Source organism: Jaculus jaculus, chromosome 11 (genome assembly GCF_020740685.1).
Source record: "Jaculus jaculus isolate mJacJac1 chromosome 11, mJacJac1.mat.Y.cur, whole genome shotgun sequence".
Classification (NCBI taxonomy): domain Eukaryota; kingdom Metazoa; phylum Chordata; class Mammalia; order Rodentia; family Dipodidae; genus Jaculus; species Jaculus jaculus.
In genome coordinates, this window is record NC_059112.1 from 111572138 (window position 1) to 111595214 (window position 23077).

The window sequence follows — 23077 nt, forward strand, 5'->3', positions numbered from 1 at the left end:
AGGGAGAAGATGGGAGGAAGAGACCAACATCATCATCTCCACCTCCAGGCCACCAGGCACAGAGCCACACCGCCCATGTTCAGAGCCAGGGGGTTAGGAACCAGCTTCCTCTCAGGAAATGCTGACTTATGGCTGCTTTTTTCCTTTTGTGTTTCAGTCGCAGTGTGTGTTAGAATTTGTTAGCAACCAAAAACTGCCTGTATAGCCTTTCCCCAAACTTCATCCTGTCATTCATTCCTGAAAAGTTTCTTGGTGGCCTTCTGTTTGAACAGTAGTTTCTGCTCGGATTCCTTGATTTATATCCGCCTACCTACCTGTGCCACTTAATTTGCAGGAGGGTTTTTTCCTTCTCTTTTGAGACAGGGTCTTAACTATTTCGCCCCAGACTGGCCTCAATCTCCTGATCCTCCTACCTGAGCTCCTAGGTGATAAAATGACAGGTGTATATCACCAACGCTGCTAGAAGGGCTCTTTCTTTCTTTCCTTATTTATTTATTTTATTAAACTCCCAGCTGGCCTGGAACTTACATTGGTCATTCTGCTTCAGTCTCCCCAGTGTTGAGATTAAGCCCACGGGTCATCAGTCCGTTTGGTAGAGGCTTTTTAAACTGTCCATGGAGGCACCAGGAGATGCAGGCAGCACAGCAGACTCACACAGGTGGAAACTTAGGCACATTTAGGTGGGAGGCAGATATGTGGCACTCATGGCAGGAGCAGCCAAAGGCTCCATATCACCACACAGATGCGGGCAGGGAGGAGTCTACAGGGCCCTGTGAGCACCGAGGCCTGAGGAGACAGGCCTCGTCAGGCAGACAGTGGGGGGACAGCATGCCTGGCAAGTGCCCCAGGACTGCGGAAGCACGCAGGTAAGAGAGGGCACTGGCGTGTGTGTAGCCTCCAGAGATAGCTGGGCTGTCGGAGGCCTTAAGGTCCAGGTCAGGAGCTGGGGGCTGTCCGGTGCTGGTTCTAGAGCTTAGGGAAAAGCCTGGAGCTGTAGTCTCTGCCTGCATCTGGCTCCACCCTCTGCAAGGCCAGAGGCCTCCAGGGCTGAGCAGAGCTGCAGCCCACGTGAGAAGCTTGGTGGAGGTTCAAGGTTACTAGCTTTCCTGCGTATCCAAACGGTCAGAGAGTGAATGCACATGGAGAGCTCACTACCGAGTCATCACACAAAGACTCTAAGTTCAACTCTTGACTTCCCACAAGATGCAGAACTCTGAGAGCTCATGGAAAGTTTGGAAGTGTTCCTGTACTGATCTTTTTCAGAAGAAAAGGCTGTTGAGAGAAAGAAAAAGGAAAGAAGGAAGAGAGAGGAGAGAGGGAAAGAAGAGGAAGGAAAGGAAAGAGAGAAAAAGAACTGTCACTCCCTGCCTGTCCAGGCAGAAGGAGGAAGTTGAGCATTGCAAGCTACAGTGTCTCTGCCTGTGAGGTAGGACTGATGTTCCCCTGCCTGGGTTCCAAGTCCTCAACTAGACAGAGACAGAGCTGAGAGCTGGTGGTCGAATGGCACTCAGGACTTTCAGGAAGTCTTCTGAGGATCCCCGAGCAGACGCCCACCTAAGCGTCGTGCTTTCCTAAACACTAATGTCACCCTCAGAATAGGAACAATCTATAGACTTTGAGCCTCCCTGACAGTCTGCAATAGAGATTGGGTGTTTGTGAGTAAGAACTCAGGTTGGCAGATTCAGCACACCTATTGTATTTTAGCTAGCATTGTAGCAAGTATCTTCATATGTTCACAACCTTTTCTCCCTGCACCTTCAAACATGACATGACTGCCCTTTTAAAGTCAAGTTCTCAACTTCTAAGTCAGTAAATCGTCTCTCAGACAAGACAGCCAGAAGGGGAAGGACTGGGGAGAGGCTCCCTGAGCATCCACTCTGCTCTGCCACACAGCCTTCCCCGTCTCCTCCCACACGGCCCCGACCACCTTGGGAATGAAGTCAGAACTCAACCACAGGCTCTCACTCTTCACTTTTATTTTACTGATTAGTAGTACTTCTTTTCAACCCAGAGAAAATGTACCTCCTTGGTTATTTGCATATCCACCCTCCAGCCTTGCATAGTAGCAAAGAGAGCATTCAGCTGCATGAGGTGACTTTCCTGTGAAAAAAGCCAGAACAGGGTCTGGACACAGGAGAGGAGTTTGTATCGTGTCTCTCTGTAAAGTGAGCACCAGGCCTGGCTTCCCCATTCCATCCGAGGGTCTGGCCACTGCTTCCCTCACTCAGCCCCAGAAGATGATAGAAAAACAATCAGACTTACATTTGACGGTGCCTCGAGACTCCTGGAAACCTGCAGACTCGGAGCCCCAGCCTAGTGCCTCACAGTCCTGTGTGTCCACCTGCCCAGCTCGGCCGGCCCGGCCCCTGTCCACCAGCCAGCAGGACCTCCACAGTCCTACACTCCGCTTGCGCCCATCCTCTAGCGTCTGGTATACCCAGTTAGAGGTGAAGGCTGCCGCGTTATTCAGGATGAGGGAGACAAGAGCCACCAGCACGGCGGTGGCCACAAGTTTCTGGACAGTCATAACGGACTGCCGACGCTGTTTATCTTGGAGAAAATCCCAAGCCCTAGTCAGCTGCTGTGCATGCAGGGAGAGCCGAGATGCTGCTGGGGGGACTAGAGAACATCACCGCTCATCCTCAGAGGCTGGGCCGCTGCTCCAGCCAGGCACATGGGGCTGGTGGAGACGCGGGAAGAGGCCCATGGGCTGGATCCAGGTGAGCCACTCACGGCCCTGCCTTATCCCCCCTCCTGCACCTGAAGCAGGGACAGGCCTGTGCGGAAGCTGGTCGCTGCGAGGCCCATCCCAGGGAGGAATCTGGGGCACTGGCGAGAATCCAGAGTTGTGAGTGGGCCGTCTTCTTGGGAGCCAGGGGCCGGAGGGGCTGCGTTCACAGCACCTCTTCTTGCCTGCAGCAGTGGAAAACAAAGCAACTCAAGAGGCGTGCGTGGGAAGTCCAGGGCACACTCCGTAAAGCCAGCTGTGGGGGCTACTTGGAGCAAAAGAGCAGGCCGTGGAAGCAGGGTATGCTCGGCTGCTTTCCCGCTGCCTGGGCCCCGGTCCTGATGCCTCCGCCACAAACGGCAGCTCCTGGAAAGCAGGACGTCTGCTGCAAGGAATTGTCAGGCATGTGCGCGTGTGTGAGCTCCAGCTTACCCGCCTCTCCGCGGAGAGGAAATGGTTGTTTTTGAGGCTGGTTTTGGTGAGCAAGAGGGCGTAACCAACCGCAACAAATAGCAGCTCTGCCACTGAGCCAGACACTAACAGGATGCGTTTCCTGATGGGAAAGCCTGCGGAGACTTCTGAGTCCTGCTCCAGCCCACCTCCACCCCCGCCCCCAGCTGCCCTGCCCCACCTTCCTGTCCCATAAGAGTAGCCAGGGATGCAGGCCAGGATACTAATGTTTCACCTGTTGCTTCTGAGCTTGGCCAGCTGTGATGAGCTTAGGATCTGGGGACACTGCAAACCCCACAGAAGAGCAAAGTCCTAAAGGGACTAAGTGCCCAGACACCCACACTCCCAAATGACAAGCAACTGTCTCTGACCAGCCTTTGGCCAACACTAATCCTAAGAAATACCTGTGAGTTCCCTGAAGGGCTTACCTGTCTTAGGCTCCCCCCACTGAAGTTTATAGCCAGTGTTAATGAAAGACTTCTCCCCTGTCCCTCTGCCTTGTCTAGGCCTGGGTGAGGGCCAGAGGGAAAATTGTTCTTCGTTCTTGGTCTCAGCATCGAGCCTGTCTGTGGTCATCTTGTCCTCCCAGGGACTTGACAAAAGTGCACTGGCACTGCCTGTCCTCCGCTCATGCCGTGGCTTAAAAGACACTCAGGTGGGACCGCCGTGACTGGCCCTGCGCGTGGGTCCCGCCAAGGCAGGGCCGGCGAGCAGGTGGGACCACCGTGACTGGCCCTGCGTGTGGGTCCCACCAAGGCAGGACTGGTGTACAACATCTTCAGTGCTCAGCATTCCTAAGCACAAGCTACAAGTGCCTTTGAAGTGAATGTTTCCCAGATCTCCATTAGTAGGCCTCCATCTCCCCCTAATACGCCAGTTGTCTTAGTCTCGAACTGGGGGATTTCCAGAAGGAAGGAAGGGGGCACTTTCAAACCTAGAGAACTTTTTAATTTTTTAAGACAGATCTCTCAGTGTTGCCCAGGCTAGCCTCAAATTCCCAGGCTCAAGCAGCCCTTGTACCTCAGCAACCTGCAAGGCTGTGCAGGCAAGTAGGCAAGGGAGAACAGAAGTGAGAAGGGACCTCTCCTGGGATTTGACACTGTGCTCAGAGGATGCCAGTCATTCGTGTGTGACTGGTGGGAAGGCCCCCCACCCTGGACCCAGTGCCAAGTCAGGCAAAAGACCCTTCCCGAGCTCCCTCAGTCTGCCTCCGTAGGCCACTGCTCCGTGTGAATGCTGCTCTCGAATGTGTATCTGCCCCTTCTGCACTTGGACGAGGAGGGAGCGCTGCACAGAGCAGCAAAACCACCTCAAGACTTGGTGGACATGCCTGTGCAGATCAGCCTCTGGTCCTCTGGTTGCCCACTGTCCTCTGCACGGGTCCAGCCGAGCTTCTGCAGAGCACGGGTCCTCTCTGAAACCAGAGCCATGGCAGCGTGAGCGCCCTTCCCGGCCACATCTGCTTCTCATTGCAGGCGCCCGGGAGCTGTGAAGTGCAGCTGTGATCCCTCTCCACAGTCTAGCTTGGACAACAGGAAATTCTCAAGACTTGGACAGGGCTGGGCGGGTGTTTACTTCTTGGAATTTATGCCAGATGCACAAATCCCAGACCCTACTCTGGCGTTAGAGCTTTCCCATGGTCGGGGAGTAGAGCTGTCAGCGAGCAGTATGCACAGAGAAGGAAAAGAGAGGTGTGGGGGCTGGGAGGCCGCCACAGAGAGCGCAGCCTGTGCCTGTGGAGCAAGTTGGCATCTCTCTGGGACCAGACTCTCTGCAGCTGGGAGTCCTCTCTCCCCAGCAGGAGAGGGCCTGTGCTGGCCATCAAGGACCCTAGCTTTGGTCTGCTTGGCAGCGGGCCATCTTCCACTGCATGCTCTCCAGAGCCCTGTGGGATAAAAGCTTTATTCCCAGGAAGAGCCCTGAGTAGAACTGGCTGGCATTTCAATGACAGGAGCAGGCGTTTGTCATGGGCAGGGCCAAGGAAGCACAGTGACACTAAGTCACATCCCCGGGGCCTCTGTTTCTCACCTAGCAAAAGGACCAGACTCAGTTTTGGGCACATCCTGCTGGTGGGAGGCAGAGGAGCCCAGGGGCACAGGCGGCCAGCTCTGTCCATGGCCAGTCACCGCATGTATTTGAATAGCTTCACCATGTCTGGATGCAGACACAACCACTTGCTTTCCAGACCACATGGAAGAAAGGGAGCCAGCTACCCAGGCAGGTAGAGGCAGCCACAAAGCCATGTCCCTTCCGTCTAGCCCTGACGCCCTGCCTCAGCAGACATAGTAAATAATACTTGAAAAATGTTCCAGTCACATGAAATTGTTTAGAAAAGAACGATAAAGAAAATCTCATGCCTAACTACCATCCTGCCATTGACAGTGGCTGTTCCCTGCCTCACACTGCGCTGGCACAGCAGGCCTGGGAAGATGCTGGGGAAGGCTGTGCTGTTCTGAAAACTGTAGAACTCCAGAGCAGGGCCATCAGAACCCAGTGTTTCCTTTTGAGGTTCCAGGCTACTGCTGTGCCTCAGTTCTAAGCCGACATCTCTAAGGCCACTAGTGAGAGCCCTTTGTCCATAGAGTTGACAAGTATTGCATGGTCCTGGGGTGGCGCCTAGGGCCCCCTTGTGAGAAACCGCCAAAAATGAGTGTGGATGTGGAGATAGTTTAATTGCCTGAGGTCCTCAGATAACCAGCTTCTGGACATCAGTGTGCATCGTGCAGAGGCTCCACAGAGAAAAAGCCCTGGGCTGTGGCCTTGTGACACTGAGTGGGGTATTGCCATATTTGCTGCCTCATGGCTACATGAGTCATTTGAATTCTGAAACCAGAAGCATGAGGACCTTGTGTCCACCCCTGAGAAACACTAGGAGAGCACTGCCCAGTGGTGGGCACCTCCAGGATCTCCCCAGTGCGGCCTGTGTATCATCTTCTCCAAAGGAGTTCTCGCGTGTCCTGCAGGCCAGAGGGCGAGAGGCCCCAGGAGAGGCACGAGAAGTGGAGGGACCTGGGCTGATAGATGGCTTCCCCAGCAGGCTGGCCCTGAGCTGAATTGTGGCTACACGTGCTTGCTTTGCTTCCAGCTCGGCACCTCGTCCCCATGCTGCCACGTGACTCTGGTTAGGCCTCACCTATAGGCCGTGGCCACAAGGCTGTTGCTGTTATATCGCACATATCACTCGTGCCCTCGTTGCTCATGGCATGTGTCTGTCAAGTGAGAGTTCTCACTGGGCCCAGGCAAGTGCAAACCATGTGGGGCTAGGGATGCAGCTCATGGCAGAGTGCTTGCCTAGCAGACACAAGGCCTTGGGTTCAGTCCCCCACTACACATACAAAAGTACATGGTATATGCTGGCTTTCAGGAAACAGCACCTGGATACGTACCATTTCAACCATAGATCCCTTGACACCCAGTAATGTCCATCCCGCCCAGGCCCACACCTGAACTAACTCCACTGGTGTTTCCATCATGAAAGCTGCTTTCCCTCCATTTCTGTTCAAATCAGGGAACCTAAGACATAAGTCATTTGCTGAAGTTCTGCCCACAGCTGGACCAGGGCTGAGAGCACCAGCTCTCAGTGTGTGGGGTAAAGACGAGACAGTGCCAAGAGTCAACTTGTGTTCCCTCCGCCTTTCTTGTTCAGTGTTCACCCCAAGTTGTTTACAAGGGGCCTCTCTGTCTAAGGCCTCAGCCCACTGTCCATATCTGAAAACAGGCCCAGAGTCCTAGGAGCTCTCTGAGGAAGGCCAGGCACACAGTGGACAGCTCAAGATGAGGCTCACTGACCAGCCTTTCCTCCCAGCCAATCTTGCTCTAGGCCCTGGGTTAAGTTGGATTGTGGACCTCCCCACCTTGTCTACCCAGACACTGCCATCCAGCCACTGAGGGGTGGTGATCTGAGTACATCACGGCCCCTTTGTCCTGCAGGGTCCCCAACACTGGGGGTAATTCAGGAGAAGTTCTGTGGAGTCCATTGCTCAATTGTGAGCAAGAACTTCTGTCTTTGACCTGATTCTGTGTGCTCTTAATAAGAAGAAGCCATTGTCTGTCAGCAGCACAGGGAAGTAGTGTCACAGAATACCATCTTTCTCCTTCGTGAGCCCTAGAGGCCTCTGAAGTCAGGGAGGTCATTCAAGACACACCAACTGTTAGACTCAAGACACATCTCACCTTCATTTTGGGTGAGGGTATACAGTACCTGGTCTGCAGAGTTACTATGCAGGCAGGGCACGGTATCGGGAAGGTCCCATGTGCGCTGACCGATTGCTGAGGAAGGGCTGGTATGTAGCCTGAGCACTGAGCTAGAAGCTACTAACAGGACCTCCTATCTTCTGTCTGCAGCAAGACCGTTTGGGAGAACATGGCACGCATGTGTGTGAAGACCCAGCGGCTGGACGTCGCCAAGGTGTGCCTAGGAAACATGGGTCATGCTCGTGGAGCCCGAGCACTGCGAGAGGCCGAACGGGAGCCCGAGCTGGAGGCCAGAGTGGCCATGCTGGCCATCCAGCTAGGCATGCTGGTGAGTGGGCCTGGCCTCTTGGACAGATACACTAGGGACAGACACACTGCCAAGCTGCCTGCAATAAAGAGGGCAGGAGTTACTAACCATGGACCTTGCTTAGCTGGAGTCTGTTGCAGGACCTAGGAGATCCAGAGAGGTTAACAGGTGGGCAGAGAACCTGACTGCTAGGTGTCTCAGGAGCCTGTGATCTGCAGAAGGGAGGCGGTAGGTGGGCTTGTTGGGTGTTCACATTGAAGTACAAGCCCCTCAAGTCTGCCTAAGCCAGCAGGGTAGGTCTCTGGGGTGACCCTACAGTGTCTGTTCTCTGTTGGGACCACTGCCCTTTCCTGCACTCTCATAGCATACTGAATACCTGCTCTCCCCACGTGGTCTAAAGACACTGGCCCCTCCCAGAAGAGGCCACAGCACCAGAAGACTTAGTGTGCATGTGGTCATGGAGAACAGACCTCTGAGAAGGGATCCGGCAGGCAGGTGACTTGCCCACACAGGGGCTTTGTGACAGGAGCACCTCTAGAGGGCTTCCTTGACTATCGGGGAGCTCAGAAGTTCTGCAAGGCCCCACCAAAGGCTGGCTGGGCTGCGGCAGACTTAGAATTTCCCTTGGCAGGGCATTCTCCAGTGGGTCACTTAGACTGTCTCTTGGGTGTGTGGTGCTTGTCTTGAATTTATCAGTCTGTGCATGGTGTCCATCTGCATCTGAAGTGTGTGTCTTTTGAGGAGTGTGAGGCATCTGTCTCATGAGCTTGTAGGGGCGGCCGCTATGCTGCATACCCCCTCCTCTGCACTGTGCTTCACAGCACAGTGACCCCTGTGACGGCCACCGGTCAGCGTCGCCTACTCTACCAGAGTGGCTGTTCCAGAGCATCAGCACTGCCCTTTACTCTTCAGGAGGATGCTGAGCAGCTGTACAAGAAGTGCAAGCGCTATGACCTGCTGAACAAGTTCTACCAGGCTTCAAACCAGTGGCAGAAGGCTATAGAAATGGCTGAGCTCCATGACCGTGTCCATCTGCGCACCACTTACTACAATTATGCCAAGCACTTGGAGGCCAGCGCTGACTGCGGCCTGGCCCTCAGCTAGTGAGTAGGCCGGGCCGGGGCAGGCCCTGGCTGTCACTGCTTCAAAGCTACGGCCCTGGAGGCTCTCCAAGGGACCTGCCCCAGGAAGGTCTTTACTCTTCCATGAAAACTGTCCAGGGGTCTAAGTTCCACGCTGCAGTATGTGAGTCAGTCCCATGGCACACAGCCGGCTTGGGCTCCCCTGGAAATCAGTATGCCACCTCAGAGGGTCTGGCTCCCTTTCTGGAGCCAGAGCTGTGCTTAGATACATCCCCATGATCTGGAATTCTCATGAGGAGCCCTGAGGTATGACTGGCATCCTAAGACACACAGAACACTTAATAGTGCATAAGGGGCTGGAGAGATGGCTTAGCAGTTAAGGCATTTGCCTGCAAAGCCAGAGGACCCAGGTTCAGTTCCCCAGGACCCACATTAGCCAGATGCACAAGGTGGCGTGTGCATCTGGAGTTTGTTTGCAGTGGTTGCAGGCCCTGGTGCATCCATATTCTCATCCTCTCTCTCTCTCTCTCTCTCTCTCTCTTTCTCTCTCTGTCAAATAAATATTTAAAACAGTAGTGCATAGGCCCTGTGACACCTCACAGACCATAGCCTCATGCTGTGGCACAGCCTCTGATCACAAGGGGGGAAACAAGGTCCTTTGGTCTCCCTCCACAGCTACGAGAAATCAGACACCCACCGCTTCGAGGTGCCCAGGATGCTCTCAGAAGACCCAGTGTCCCTGGAACCTTATGTCAATAGGATGAAAGACAAGTAAGTGGCCCTAATGGAATGGCACTTTCCCATTGCCCTGCTTTGCCATAGTGCCTGGCCCTTGCTGCTTCCATGTGGGCATGGGGGTCATCCCCCTCGTTCCCAGCACTGATTCTGGGACATGGAGAACCCATTAGAACCCTGGCTTGTCCTTTCTTTTTATTTTATTTATTTTGTTTTTTTGGTTTTTCTAGGTAGGGTCTCACTCTAGCCCAGGCTGACCTGGAATTCACTCTGTATTCTCACAGTGGCCTCAAACTCATGGCAATCCTCCTACCTCTGCCTCCTGAGAGCTGGGATTAAAGGCATACCCACCATGCCTTGCTGCCCTTTCTTTTTTTATGTTTATTTATTTATTTGCAAACACTAAGAGAGAGAGAAACAGGTATGCCAGGGCCTCTATCCCCTGCAAACAAACTTCAGATGCATGTGCCACTTTGTGCTCTGGCTTTACATGGGTACTGGGGAATTGAGCCCAGGCCACCAAGCATTGCAAACAAGCACCTTAGCCAGGCGTGGTGGCACACACCTTTAGGCTTAGCACTAGAGAAGCAGAGGTGGGAGGATTGTTGTGAGTTCAAGGTAAGAAGATTGCTGTGAGTTTGAGGCCACCCTGAGACCACATAGTGAATTCCAGGTCAGCCTGGGCTGGAGCAACTCCCTAACCTGAAACAACAACAAAAAAGAAAAAGCGCCTTAACCACTGAGCCATCTCTGCAGCGCCAGGGGCTTATTTTTTCTAGATACAGCATCTCCCATGCTGGCCCAAGGATGGCGTGGGTGGTGGTATCCGCTCCCAGTGGGAGTTAGACCGTTGCCTCCACCCTGCAGGACCCTGTGGAGGTGGTGGGCCCAGTACCTGGAGAGTCAGGCAGAGATGGACACAGCACTGCACTACTACGAGCTGGCACAGGACTACCTCTCTGTGGTCCGCGTTCACTGCTTCCAGGGCAACATGCAGAAGGTGAGCACAGGTTGAGTGCAGCTCAGCGGTACACGTGGGGGGAAAATACATGCAATTTTAGCCGGGCGTGGTGGCGCACGCCTTTAGTCCCAGCACTGGGGAGGCAGAGGTAGAAGGATCCCTGTGAGTTCAAGGCCACCCTGAGACTACATAGTGAATTCCAGGTCAGCCTGGGCTAGAGCGAGACCCTACCTCAAAAACAAATAAATAAATAAATAAAGTCTTTATTAAACAAACAAACAAAGGTGAGTGTGCCCTACAGGAGATAGCTCACTGATAGTTGTCCTGGGTCTTTTAGTTTGTTTTGGTTTTTTGAGGTAGGGTCTCGCTCTAGCCCAGGCTGACCTGGAGTACACTCTGTAGTCTCAGGGTGGCCTTGAACTCACAATGATCCTTCTCCCTCTGCCTCTAAAGTGCTGAGATTAAAGGTGTGCACCACCATGACCAACTTTTTGTTTTTGGTCTTTCTAGGCTGCTGAAATAGCCAACGAGACTGGAAACTGGGCCGCATCCTACCACCTTGCCCGGCAGTATGAGAGATGTGAGGATGTGAGGCAGGCAGTACACTTCTACACACGGGCACAGGCCTTCAACAATGCCATCCGCCTGTGCAAGGTACGTGGTTCCACCTTAGGCGAGGGGCAGGCTCTCTTCCATTGCTGTTTCCAAGGTTTCATTAAACTCAAAGGTTGAGAGAATTACATTGAAACCACTGCTGGTTTCCATACTTCCCTCTCACTGTCCCTACCCTCCTCTCTTCTCTGCCTCCTTTGTCTGGCAGTGTTCACAAAACACTAAATGTCCCTGAGCCAGTAGTAGGCTGATTCACGGTTACAGCTTTGCAAATAGGTAGATCACTGACAGCTGTTGGACATTTTCATGAATGCCTCCACCCAGGTTTAATTTCTGAAACCATCCTCAAGTATGTCTTGCAGTAGTCTATAAACTACAAAAAGCATCAGAAAGCCCTAGTACACAGACAGACCCAGTAAGGCTTGGTACTCCTTAGAAAGCACATTGGCAAGCTGGAGAGATGGCTTAGCAGTTAAGGCACATGCTTGTGAAGCCTAATGACCCACTGAAGGTGTGTGTGTGCGTGCTACCATACACTTTTAAAACATGAATATTGGGCTGTAGAGATTGCTTAGTGGTTAAGGAACTTGCCCACAAAGCCAAAGGACCTAGGTTCGATTCCCCAGGTCCCACAAATGTAGTGGCTAGAGGTCCTGACACTCCCATTCTCTCTCTCTTCCTCTCTCTGTATCTCTAATAAATAAATTGATGAAAATAAATCTTGGGCTGAAGAGATGGCTTAGTGGTTAAGCGCTTGCCTATGAAGCCTAAGGACTCCGGTTTGAGGCTTAATTCCCCAGGACCCATGTTAGCCAGATACACAAGGGGGCACATGCGTCTGCAGTTCATGTGCAGTGGCTGGAGGCCCTGGCGCACCCAATATCTCTACTTCTCTCTATCTGCCTCTTTCTGTGTCGCTCTCAAATAAATAAATAATTTTAAGAAAATAAATCTTTTGGCTTAGCAGTGAAGGTGTTTGCCTACAAAGCCAAAGGACCCAGGTTCGGTTTCCCAGGACTCACGTTAGCCAGATGCACTAGGGGGCGCATGCGTTTAGAGTTTGGTTTCAGTGGCTGGAGGCCCTGGCATGCCCTATCTCTCTGTCAAATAAAATAAAAAGTAAATCTAAAGAAAAAAAACACACTGGCATGGATCCTCTGGTGACACCAAACTGAAGAGAGATGTACCACACCCCCATAGCCACAGTCACAAGCCAAGGTCTTGGGGACTGCCCACAGAGCCCTCCCTTCCCTCCCGGCAGGAGAACGGCTTAGACGACCAGCTCATGAACCTGGCCCTGTTGAGCTCACCAAAAGACATGCTCGAGGCAGCCCGCTACTACGAGGAGAAGGCAGAGCAGATGGACAGGGCTGTCATGCTGTACCACAAGGTGAGGGCCCCAGTTGGGAATCTGCAGAGGGCTTGAGGTAGTGGCCGTGGGGCAGAGGGCAACAGCACCCTGCAGAGACTAGTGATGCTTACGTGAGGCTGCCCGAGACCTGACTGAGCAAGTTCTCAGGAACTCGGACTCAAACGGCAGCTCAGACTCCACCATTGTCCACAGGCAGGCCACTTCTCCAAGGCTTTGGAACTGGCCTTCGCTACCCAGCAGTTTGCCGCCCTTCAGCTCATAGCAGAGGACCTAAACGAGAAGTCCGACCCCGCCCTTCTGGCCCGCTGCTCAGACTTCTGCATCGAGCACAAGCAGTTTGAGAAGGCTGTGGAGCTTCTGCTGGCTGCCAAGAAGGTGCGGTACTTGTGGGAGCTCCAGGGTGGGAAACTCTGCCGTCTCTCTGTTGTGACTTCTCAAGAAAAACTGGGCTGAGGCTATGGAGGGAGCTTGCAGATAAAGGTTCTTGCTTGCAAAGCCTATTGGCTTGGGTTCAATTCTCCAGCAACCACATGAAGCTGGATTCAAAGTGGAGCATGTGTCTGGAGACCATAGCATGAATGCACACACATGCGCGCACGCACGCACGCACACACATACACACATACAAGACTTTATTTTTTAATTTTTACTTTATTTATTTTGTTTTTTTGAGGTAGAGTCTCACACTAGTCCAGGCTGACCTGGAATTCACTATGTAGTCTCAGGATGGCCTTGAAGTCAGGGTGATCCTCCTATCTCTGCTTCCCCAGTGCTGGGATTAAAGGCACCACCATGCCCAGCTTAGATTTTATTTTTACTTATTTATTTATTTGTTTATTTTTGGTTTTTCGAGGAAGGGTTTCACTCTAGCTCAGGCTGACTTGGAATTCACTATGTAGTCTCAGGGTGGCCTCGAACTCTCGGCGATCCTCCTACCTCTGCCTCCCGAGTGCTGGGATTAAAGGCGTGCACCACCATGCCATGGCTACACCCTATCCTGGAAGTGAATGGCTCCCAGAAGCTAGCCCTGCACAGTGCACGGGGACTGCTGCTATGAGGGCAGCCTTTGGAAATGAGCAGGGGCTGGAAAGGTGGCTCTGCGGTTAAAGTGCTCACCTGCAAAGCAAAGCAGGCGAGACCCTACCTCAAAAACATTGCATTCAGTACGACTTTAAGAGTCCTCCTAATCTTTATCAATTTGTTCAACTCTCCAAATCCCATGTTAGCCAGGCACACAGAGGTGAGGAAGTGCAAAGTCACACATGGCCACGAGGTAGAACAAGCTTCTAGAGTCTGTTTGCAGTGGCCGAGGCCCTGGCTCACCAGTTCTCTCTCTCCCTCTGTGTGTGTCTGTCTCTAAAATAAAAATAAACAAAAATGACCAGGGTCTTGCTCTAGCCCAAACTGACCTGAAACTCACTCTGTAGCCCATGATGGCCACAAACTCACAGCGTTCTTTCTACCTCAGCATCCCAAGTGCTGAGATTAAAGACATGTGCCACCATACACAGCTTGAGGGCAACCTTACCACCCACCCCACAGGGCTTCATATCCACTGAGGGATTGATGTGTGTGTGTTGGTAAGCGTGCAGTGTACCCAGCATGAAATGTACCACTGCTTTTTTTTTTTTTTTTTTTTTTTTTTTTTGAGAAGAGACTGTAGCAGTCAGGTTCGCATTGCTGGCAGAAATCACCCAATGGTTTATTTCGGTTTACAGGCTCAAGAGGAAGCTCTATGATGGCAGGGAAAATGAGGGCATGCACAGAGGGTGGACATCACTCTCTGGCCCTTATAAGGTGGAAAGTAGCAATAGGAGAGTATGCCAAACACTGGGATGGGGAAACTGGCTATAACACCCAGAAGCCCGCCCCCAACAATACATTGCATCCAGGAGGCTTTAATTTCCAATTGCCATCAGCTGGGGAGACTAGCATTCAGAATACCTAAGTTTATGGGGGACACCTGAAGCAAACCACCACATTCCACCCCTGGCTCCCATAAACTGATATCCATACATGATATAAAATACAATGCATTCAGCTGGGCATGGTGACACACACCTTTAATCCCAGCACTTGGGAGGCAGAGGAAGGAAGATCACTGTGACTTTGAGGCCACCCTGAGACTACATAGTGATTTCCAGGTCAGCCTGGGCTAGAGTGAGACCCTGCCTCGGGAAAAAAAAAAAAAAATACAATGCATTCAGCATGACTTGAAGAGTCCTCATAATTTTTATCAATCCTAATGATGTTCAAGCGTCCCCATAATCCAAGGTCTTTTAACAGCCATAATACAAAAAAAAATCCTCCCAAAAAACATAATGGCACAGAATAAACACTCACATTGCAAAAGATGGCATTGGGCATAGCAAAGGAATATTCAACCAATACAAGATTTAAACAGGGCAACCATCAAACTCCATAGTTCCAAGTCCAACAACTCTAGTCAGTGGCAAATGTCAAAGTCCAATAATTCTAACCAGCAACAAGTCTCTGGAGTTCCAATTCTGCCCCTCCAGCTAGGCTACTCACAGTCCTGGAAAACTTCACCCAGGGCTTGCAGCTTTCCTTACCAGCTATCTCATGGTCCCAGCATCTCCACTGGGTTTCCACTGCAACCCATGGTTCATCCTCATGGTCCCATGGGGTCTCCATGTAGGCATCCACCAAACCTGCTTCACACTGCCCATGGTCATTTCCAAAACACAAGACTGTTGCAAATTCAATGATTCTCTCTTTCCTGCATTTCTTATATTCCACAATACCAGGTAGGGTGCCAATTTGTTAATCCAGTGGGGAATAAAGCAGACTTTGAAGAACAGGACACTCCTTGAGCATTCAAAAGAGACCCTTCAAAAGAGTCTACATTCTTTCTGTTGCCTCAGTGAAGGTCAGCTGGCCAAATCTCAAAGGTTGTAATCTCTCAAACAATTACAGGTGAAAGGACAGCAGTTTAGGTCCAAAGATTTCATTTTTTCTGTGCCATATCCCTCTGCTTACACCAGCCCATTTCTGTGCAATGCAATTCTGCACAAGTCCTCAGGACATGGCCATAACAGCAAGCCTTTCACACAAACTGCTTCTAGCCCAGTCCAGGCAAAGCTCCTTCTCACCCTCATAAGCCAAACCACACAGTCCGTAGTTCTTACTGCATTCAGGTCTTTCAACACTGACCAGAATAGTCCACCAAGCTATACTTACAGCACTGCAAGGCATCTCTTAGGCTGAGGTTTCAAATCCTTCCACATTCCTCTTGAAAATCAGCTCCAAAAGGCCAAGTCACATGGTCAGGTATCTAGCAGCAACCCCACTTCTGGAACCAACATTACTGTTGCAGTCAGGTATACATTGCTAGAAGAAATCACCCAACCAAAAGCAGCTTTTGGGAAAAAAGGGTTTATTTTGGCTAACAGGCTTGAGAGGAAGCTCCATGATGGCAGGGGAAAATGATGGCATGAGCAAAGGGTAGACATCACCCCCTAACCAATATAAGGTGGACAATAGCAATAATGGCATGGCAAAACTGGCTGTAACACCCATAAGCCTGCCCCCAACAATGCAGCACCTCCAGGAGGCTTTAATTTCCAATTGCATTCATCTAGGGAGACTACCATTCAGAATGCTTAAGTTTATGAGGGACACCTGAATCAAACCACCACAGAGACTTCCCAAACTGACCTTAAATTCCTGGGCTCAAGTGATCCTCCTGCCTCAGCCTCTTAAATAGTTAATTCTACCATGCCCAACATGGGCTTTTTTTCTGTGTATGTAAGTTTTTGTTTGTTTGTTTTGTTTTAAAGGTAAGGTCTATCTCCATAGTCCAAGCTGGCCTTGAACTTACTGTGTAGCTCAGACTGGCCTCACAATTCATTTGCCTCAGCCTTGTAAGTGCTGGGACTGGAGGCATGGGTTACCATGCCTGGCTTTGAAGTACATACATTATTGTTTCTCTCTCTCTCTCTCTCTTTCTCTCTCTTTTGAGGTTGTCCAGGCTGAACTGGAATTCACTATATAGTCCCAGCCTGGCCTCGAACTCAAAGCGATCTTCCTACCTCTGCCTCCTGAGTGCTAGGATTAAAGGCATGTGCCACCATGCCAAGCCCCTCCCCTTTTTGTTTATTTGTTTTTTCAAGTTAGGGTCTCTAGCTCAGGTGGACCTGGAATTCACTATGTAGTCTCAGGGTGGCCTCGAATTTACGGCAATTCTCCTACCTCTGCTTCTCGACTGCTGAGATTAAAGGCGTGCGCCACCATGCCTGGTTTACATTATTGTTTCTTTTTCTACAGCAAATATATTATTCTTTTGAATTCTAGACTGTTAGCAGCATGAGGGAAAGAGTTAGTCGGTGTCCCTTTATGGTGCTGTGAAACATTTTTGTCCTTTCCACCTCTGACTCAGCCACAGGCAGTGGCCAGCTTCCTCTGAAGGGTGGTGGTGGCTGTGAAGGACCCCGGGCCACGGCCCTCGGCCAGCTCACAGTCACAGCCCTGCTCGGTTTCTCTGGCACTGCACAGTATCACGAGGCTCTGCAGCTGTGCCTGGACCAGAACATGACCATCACTGAGGAGATGGCGGAGAAAATGACTGTGTCCAAGGACTCCAAGGACCTGTCTGAGGAGTCTCGGCGGGAGCTGCTAGAGCAGATTGCCAACTGCTGCATGCGCCAGGGCAACTACCACCTGGCCACCAAGAAGTATACCCAGGCCGGGGACAAGCTGAAGGTGAGTCTGCCCAGGCTGCTCAGTGTTCTAGCGCAGCTTTCCCAGCCCGGGTGTTGAAGGGCCACCTGGCCTTCCAGCGGTGGACTCATGCCCCTGCGCCTCACCCGCTCAGCTAAGCCCCCACCCTTCTCCACCTAGGCCATGAGAGCACTGCTCAAGTCAGGAGACACGGAGAAAATTGTGTTCTTCGCGGGTGTCTCGAGGCAGAAAGAAATCTACATCATGGCGGCCAACTACCTGCAATCCCTGGACTGGCGGAAGGAGCCGGAGATCATGAAAAACATTATCAGCTTCTACACCAAGGGGCGGGCCCTGGACCTCCTGGCTGGCTTCTATGATGCCTGTGCCCAGGTACAGCCCTCTGAGGGGCCCTGGCAGAGCTCAGGGCAGTTCTGCTGGATCTCATTCTGATGGGTCTCCTTGGCACAGGTGGAGATTGATGAATACCAGAATTATGACAAGGCCCACGGGGCACTGACTGAGGCCTACAAGTGCCTGTCCAAAGCCAAGGCCAAGAGTCCCCTGGACCAGGAGGCGAAGCTGGCTCAGCTTCAGAGCAAGATGACTCTGGTGAAGAGGTTCATTCAGGCCCGCAGGTGTGTCCTCCAGAGGAGCAGCAAGCAGGAAGGGATGGCAGGCTAGCGGGGGAGGGGACCCCATGCCCCCAGGCTGTCAGGAAGGCTCAGGCTGACTTGACATACCAGTCCAAGCTTTATTTATTATTTTATCTGCAAGCAGAGAGAGAGAAATGTATGTTCAGAGCCTCCAGTCACTGCAAACAAACTCCAGATGCATGCACTACTTTGCATATTTGGCTTTATGTAGGTCCTGGGAAATTGGACCCCGGTCATTAGGCTTTGCAGGCAAGTGCTAAACCACTAGGCAGCCCCAGTCCAAGCTCTTACTACCAACAGATAATTTTCAGGATAATTCCATAGACAGGACTTTACTGTTGGGGAAGTCATGTCTGACCTGTGGGGACTCCCACAGTGCCAGGAGTGGTGGCTCATTCCTTTAGCCCCAGCACCCAACAGTACTCCCACAGAACCTGGGCACTTCCTTGGGAGAATTGTACCAGCAACACTGAGAGAGAATTGCTTGGAGAAGCGAGAAGGATGTCAGGTTCAGGTCAGTAGGTGTCTGAGAGCCTTGGACCTAGTCAGGTCCATAAGGGTTGGGGTGAGGGGCTGCTGTGCAGCAGTGTAGTAGGGACCCTGGGGACTAGAGCCTTTCCCTCGAGCTACTGCTGTGCTTCAGGATGTGGGCAGAGGTCTGAGTCGATAGCGTATTGTATCCATGTCAGTAATCTAGAATCTATGTGTGTGGAGGCCAGGGAAAGTTTCATTAGTTTTTTTGTTTGTTTGTTGAGGTAGGGTCTTGCTCTAGCCCAGGCTGACCTGGAATTCAATTTGTCTCAGGTTGGCCTCAAACTCACGGTGATCCTCTTAGCTCTGCCTCCCAAGTGCTGGGATTAAAGGTGTGTATGCCACCACGTCCGGCCACTAGGTTTTTAAAATATTTTATTATCATTATTTGAGAGAGACAGAAAGAGGCAGATAGAAAATGGGTGCACCAGGGCCTCCTGCCAGTGCAAACGAACTCCAGATGCATGTGCCACTTTGTGCATCTGGTTTTATGTGGGTACTAGGGAATCAAACCTTTGTCGGTAGGCTTTGCAGCCAAGTGCCTCGCTGAGCTGTATCTCTAGCCCTAGGTTTTTTTTTACTTATTAGTACATATTCAACTTTTTTTTTAATTATTTATTTATTTATTTGAGAGCGACAGACACAGAAAGAAAGACAGATAGAGGGAGAGAGAGAGAATGGGCGCACCAGGGCTTCCAGCCTCTGCAAACGAACTCCAGACGCGTGCGCCCCCTTGTGCATCTGGCTAACGTGGGATCTGGGGAACCGAGCCTTGAACCGGGATCCTTAGGCTTCACAGGCAAGCGCTTAACCGCTAAGCCATCTCTCCAGCCCCATATTCAACTTTTAAAAAATATTATTTTATTTGAGAGAGAGAGAGAGAGAATGGGTGTGCCAGGGCCTTCAGCCACTGTAAACAAACTCCAAATGCATGTGCCACCTTGTCCACCTGGCTTATGTGGGTCTTGGGGAATCAAACCTAGGTCCTTAGGCTTTGTAGGCAAGTGCCTTAACCTCTAAACCATCTCTCTAGCCCAGTATTCAGCTTTTAAAAGTGTATGGTGGTACGCACACACCTTTAGTCCTAGCATTCAGTAGGCTGAGGTAATAGGCTCAACCTGAGTTCAAGGACAGCCTGGGACTACAGAGTGAGTTCCAGATCAGCCTGGGCTAGAGAGAGACCCTGTCTTAGAAAAAGAGCTTAGTGTGAGTGTGGTCATGATGATATAAACAAACACCCATATCCCCAGGACTCAACTACTGCCCAACTACCAGAAATGGGGTCCTCATCTGAGGTTTTTGGAGTTTAAAAAGCATCTTAAACAATGCTATATACACTGATATCCTTAAAAAGGCATCATTCATCTGGCCAGATGGAGCCCAGAGTCTGTGTCTGACAGTGCCCAGCCTGGGCTGCAGGAGGCGGGGGAGGGGGATGGGCGTGGCAGGTGGTGGTCATAGCCATTGGGTAAAGCATGTGGACAGAAGGGAAGATGTGAGGACATGGTGCAGAGCCGTGTGCGGGTCAGAGGGAGGGCTGGACACACCTGTCTGCAGAACCAAACCAGCAAGGCCAGAAGGGCCTTGACCCTCTGGAAATAGCCATAAACCTTCATAGCTCAGTCTCTTGCCATGAACCAGGTTGCATATGCCAGGCGATTCTTGTCTTGCCTAAGTAACCACTATACCCACTTTGCACACAGTGACACATGCATCTGGAGTTTGTTTGCAGTGCGTAGAGGCCCTGGTGTGCCCATTATCTCTTTCTGATATTTTTAAAATAATTTTTAAATTTTTTTATTGTTTATTTATTTGAGAGCAACAGACAGAGAGAGAAAGAGGCAGACAGAGAGAGAAAGAGGCAGACAGAGAGAGAGAGGGAATGGGCGTGCCAGGGCCTCCAGCCACTGCAAACGAACTCCAGACACATGTGCCCCCTTGTGCATCTGACTAACATGGGTCCTGGGGAGTTGAGCCTCGAACTGGGGTCCTTAGGCTTCACAGGCAAGCGCTTAACCGCTAAACCATCTCTCTAGCCCTAATTTAATAAGTTTTCTAATAATTTTTCAAAAATTTTTATGAGCAAGAACTGGTGCCTCAGGGCCTTAGCCACTGCAAATAAATTCCAGACACACGTGCCACCTGTGCACATGCATCGCCTTGTGCATCTGGCTTACGCGGGACCTGGAGAATCAAGCCTGGGTCCTTAGGCTTCACAGTCAAATGTCTTATTAACTGCTAAGCCATTTCTCCAGCCCAATAAGTTATTAAAAATAAAAATTCTTCCTCACTGCCTTGGACAAAATGGCATACCTTTTTTCACATGCTCTACTCTGTATGTCCCTGAACATTCCCTGGACAGGAATTAGAATTAGAAATCTTCGATCTTGGGCTTGAGAGATGGCTTAGTGGTTAGGGAGTATGCCTGTGAAGCCTAAGAACCCAGGTTCAATTTTCCAGACCCCATGTAAGCCAGATGCACATGGTGGCACATGCATCTGGAGTTTGTTCACAATGGCAGGAGGCCCTGGTGTGCCCATTCTCGCTCTCCCTGTCTCTTAATAAATAAATAAAAATAAAATCATTTTTAAAAATTCACTTAAGGACTAGAGAGATGGCTCAGCAGTTAAGGTTCTTTCCTGCAAATCCTAATGACACAGGTTCAATTCCTCAGTACCCACACAAAGCTAGATGCACAAAATGGCACATGCATCTGGAGTTCCTTTGCAGTGGCTAGGGGCCCTGACATGCCCATTCTCTTTCTCTCTACTTACAAATAAATAATTCACTTAATCCATGGGAATTACTTTCACATTAAAAAAAAAAAGTGAGGCGGACGTGGAGGTTCACACCTTTAATCTCAGCACTCCAGAAGCAGATGTAGGAGGATCACTGAGTTCAAGGCCACCTGAGACTACAGAGCTTCAGGTCAGCCTGGGCTTAAGGAAGTGCCTACCTCAAAAAAAAAAAAAAAGTTATCTGGCCATTCCTGATAGTTGCTCCTACAGGACAGGTGCCCGCATTGGCCTCGAGCATGCAGGATTTTGGGTTGGGCTCAGGCCTTCTCTATCCCCTATCAGGACCTACACAGAAGACCCCAAGGAGTCCATCAGGCAATGTGAGCTGCTCCTGGAGGAGCCAGACTTGGACAGCACCATCCGCATCGGAGACGTCTATGGCTTCCTGGTGGAGCATCACGTGCAGATGGAGGAGTATCAAATGGTGAGGCTTCCTCCTCCCAGGTTGATGCTCCCAGAGCTCGCCTGCACGTTACACTCACGCATCTCTCTCCCTCCTCTGTTCTTCCTCATCGTTGCCAGCATGTGTGTGCTCACGTTGCATTGGTCACCCCCATGGGGCGTAGTAGCATCTTGTGGCTTTATGGCATTTTAACAGTAGCGATGGTAAGTTATCTTCTCTCTACGCTTCTCTTGTGACGTGTCAGCCTTTCCCATCACTTTGGGAGGTGGTTGTCTTGAGCTGGGTTCTTTCCATCTTCTAGATGCATCTCCTGTGCCAGACAAGGTTTGCGAGTATTTCCGCCCAGACTACGACCAGGCATGCTGGTGCTCCTTCTCTTCTTTCCTTCGAGAACCCCAGCAGAGTGTATCTATCTTACCTTCAGACCTCTAACATTTATGGTGTTTTCCATGACCACACATGTGCTTCCTCTTGTCAGCTGCTGTTACTGTTGCTTCAAGCTTAGTTTTGTTTGTTTTTTGGGTTTTATTGTTGTTGTTTTAATATTTGACAGAGAGAAGGAAACAAATAGAGAAAGACAATGGGTGTGTCTGGGTCTTTAGCCACTGTAAATGAACTCCAGACACTTGCGCCCCCTCATGCATCTGGCTTATGTGGGTACTGGGGAATAGAACCTGGGTCCTTAGGCTTTGCAAGCAATCACCTTAACTGCTGAGCCATCTTTCCAGCCCCAAGCTTAGTCTTTCTGTAGTGTCTACTCTGAGACTGAGCGCATCCAAACCTTTCATCACTTTGTCATCTTCATGTCTGAGTCTGACTTGGCATCTTCCACACTGAATAGCTTCCCAGGTAAACACCTTAGGCATTAAGCCATCAGGTCTGGAGAGATGGCTTAGCAGCTAAGGCTCTTGCCTGCAGAGCCAAAAAATCCAGGTTTAATTCTCCAGGACCCACGTAAGCCAGATGCACAAGGTGGCACATGCATCTGGAGTTTGTTTGCAGCAGCTGAAGGCCCTGGCATGCCTTTTCTCTATCTGCTTCTTTCTCTAATAAGTAAAAATTATGTATATTTTTTTAAAAAAAGAAAGGCTTACCTTATTTTAAAAAAATTCTAGAAATACTAACATCTAATAATTACTCATTTGGAAAATTTTAACAACTGCCAGAAATCTGGGTCACATTCTGAGCTGGTGTGTAGCTTGGGGATAAGCCCTAGAAGCCACAGAAGATCCCATATGTTTGTGCGGGATCCTCCCTGTGGACGAGCATGGGTAAGAGAGCAGGCACGGTACCCCACAAGCTGAGCCTAGCCTATCCAGGCTCTCCACTCCACACTGCCCTGAGATCCACTGCTGTGCTATGACTAGAGATTCCATAGTTCACTGGCCTAGAATCAAAGACCGTTTATACAGGAAACAACTTAATCATAGGCCCAGTGAACTGGGGTAAACTTGGCACTTGAAAGAAGTAACAAGCCATTGTTGTTGCTGCCTGCCCTCTGTTCTGGCAAGCACGTGCCCCAGAATGTGTGAAAACCATACAGCCGCCCTCCCCTTCGCAGGTGGGTT

General features: G+C 50.8%; 2 protein-coding genes across 5 annotated transcripts in view; one reads left to right on the plus strand and one right to left on the minus strand.

Moving 5' to 3' along the window:
• Tmem204 (transmembrane protein 204) overlaps nt 1-3224 on the minus strand; it is a 13910-nt gene extending 10686 nt beyond the window's left edge. Inside the window, exon 1 of the mRNA XM_045161600.1 lies at nt 2263-3224. Coding sequence (XP_045017535.1) covers nt 2263-2527 — 265 coding nt within the window. The 5' untranslated portion in view covers nt 2528-3224. The remainder of the gene's footprint in view (nt 1-2262) is intronic.
• Ift140 (intraflagellar transport 140) overlaps nt 1-23077 on the plus strand; it is a 92029-nt gene that overhangs the window by 65847 nt on the left and 3105 nt on the right. For all 4 annotated transcript variants that reach the window (XM_045161592.1, XM_045161593.1, XM_045161594.1 and 1 more), the window contains 11 exons: nt 7523-7700; nt 8592-8782; nt 9437-9532; nt 10364-10496; nt 10968-11111; nt 12331-12459; nt 12634-12816; nt 16957-17163; nt 17302-17514; nt 17593-17759; nt 21389-21530. In XM_045161592.1, coding sequence (XP_045017527.1) covers nt 7523-7700; nt 8592-8782; nt 9437-9532; nt 10364-10496; nt 10968-11111; nt 12331-12459; nt 12634-12816; nt 16957-17163; nt 17302-17514; nt 17593-17759; nt 21389-21530 — 1783 coding nt within the window. The remainder of the gene's footprint in view (nt 1-7522; nt 7701-8591; nt 8783-9436; nt 9533-10363; nt 10497-10967; nt 11112-12330; nt 12460-12633; nt 12817-16956; nt 17164-17301; nt 17515-17592; nt 17760-21388; nt 21531-23077) is intronic.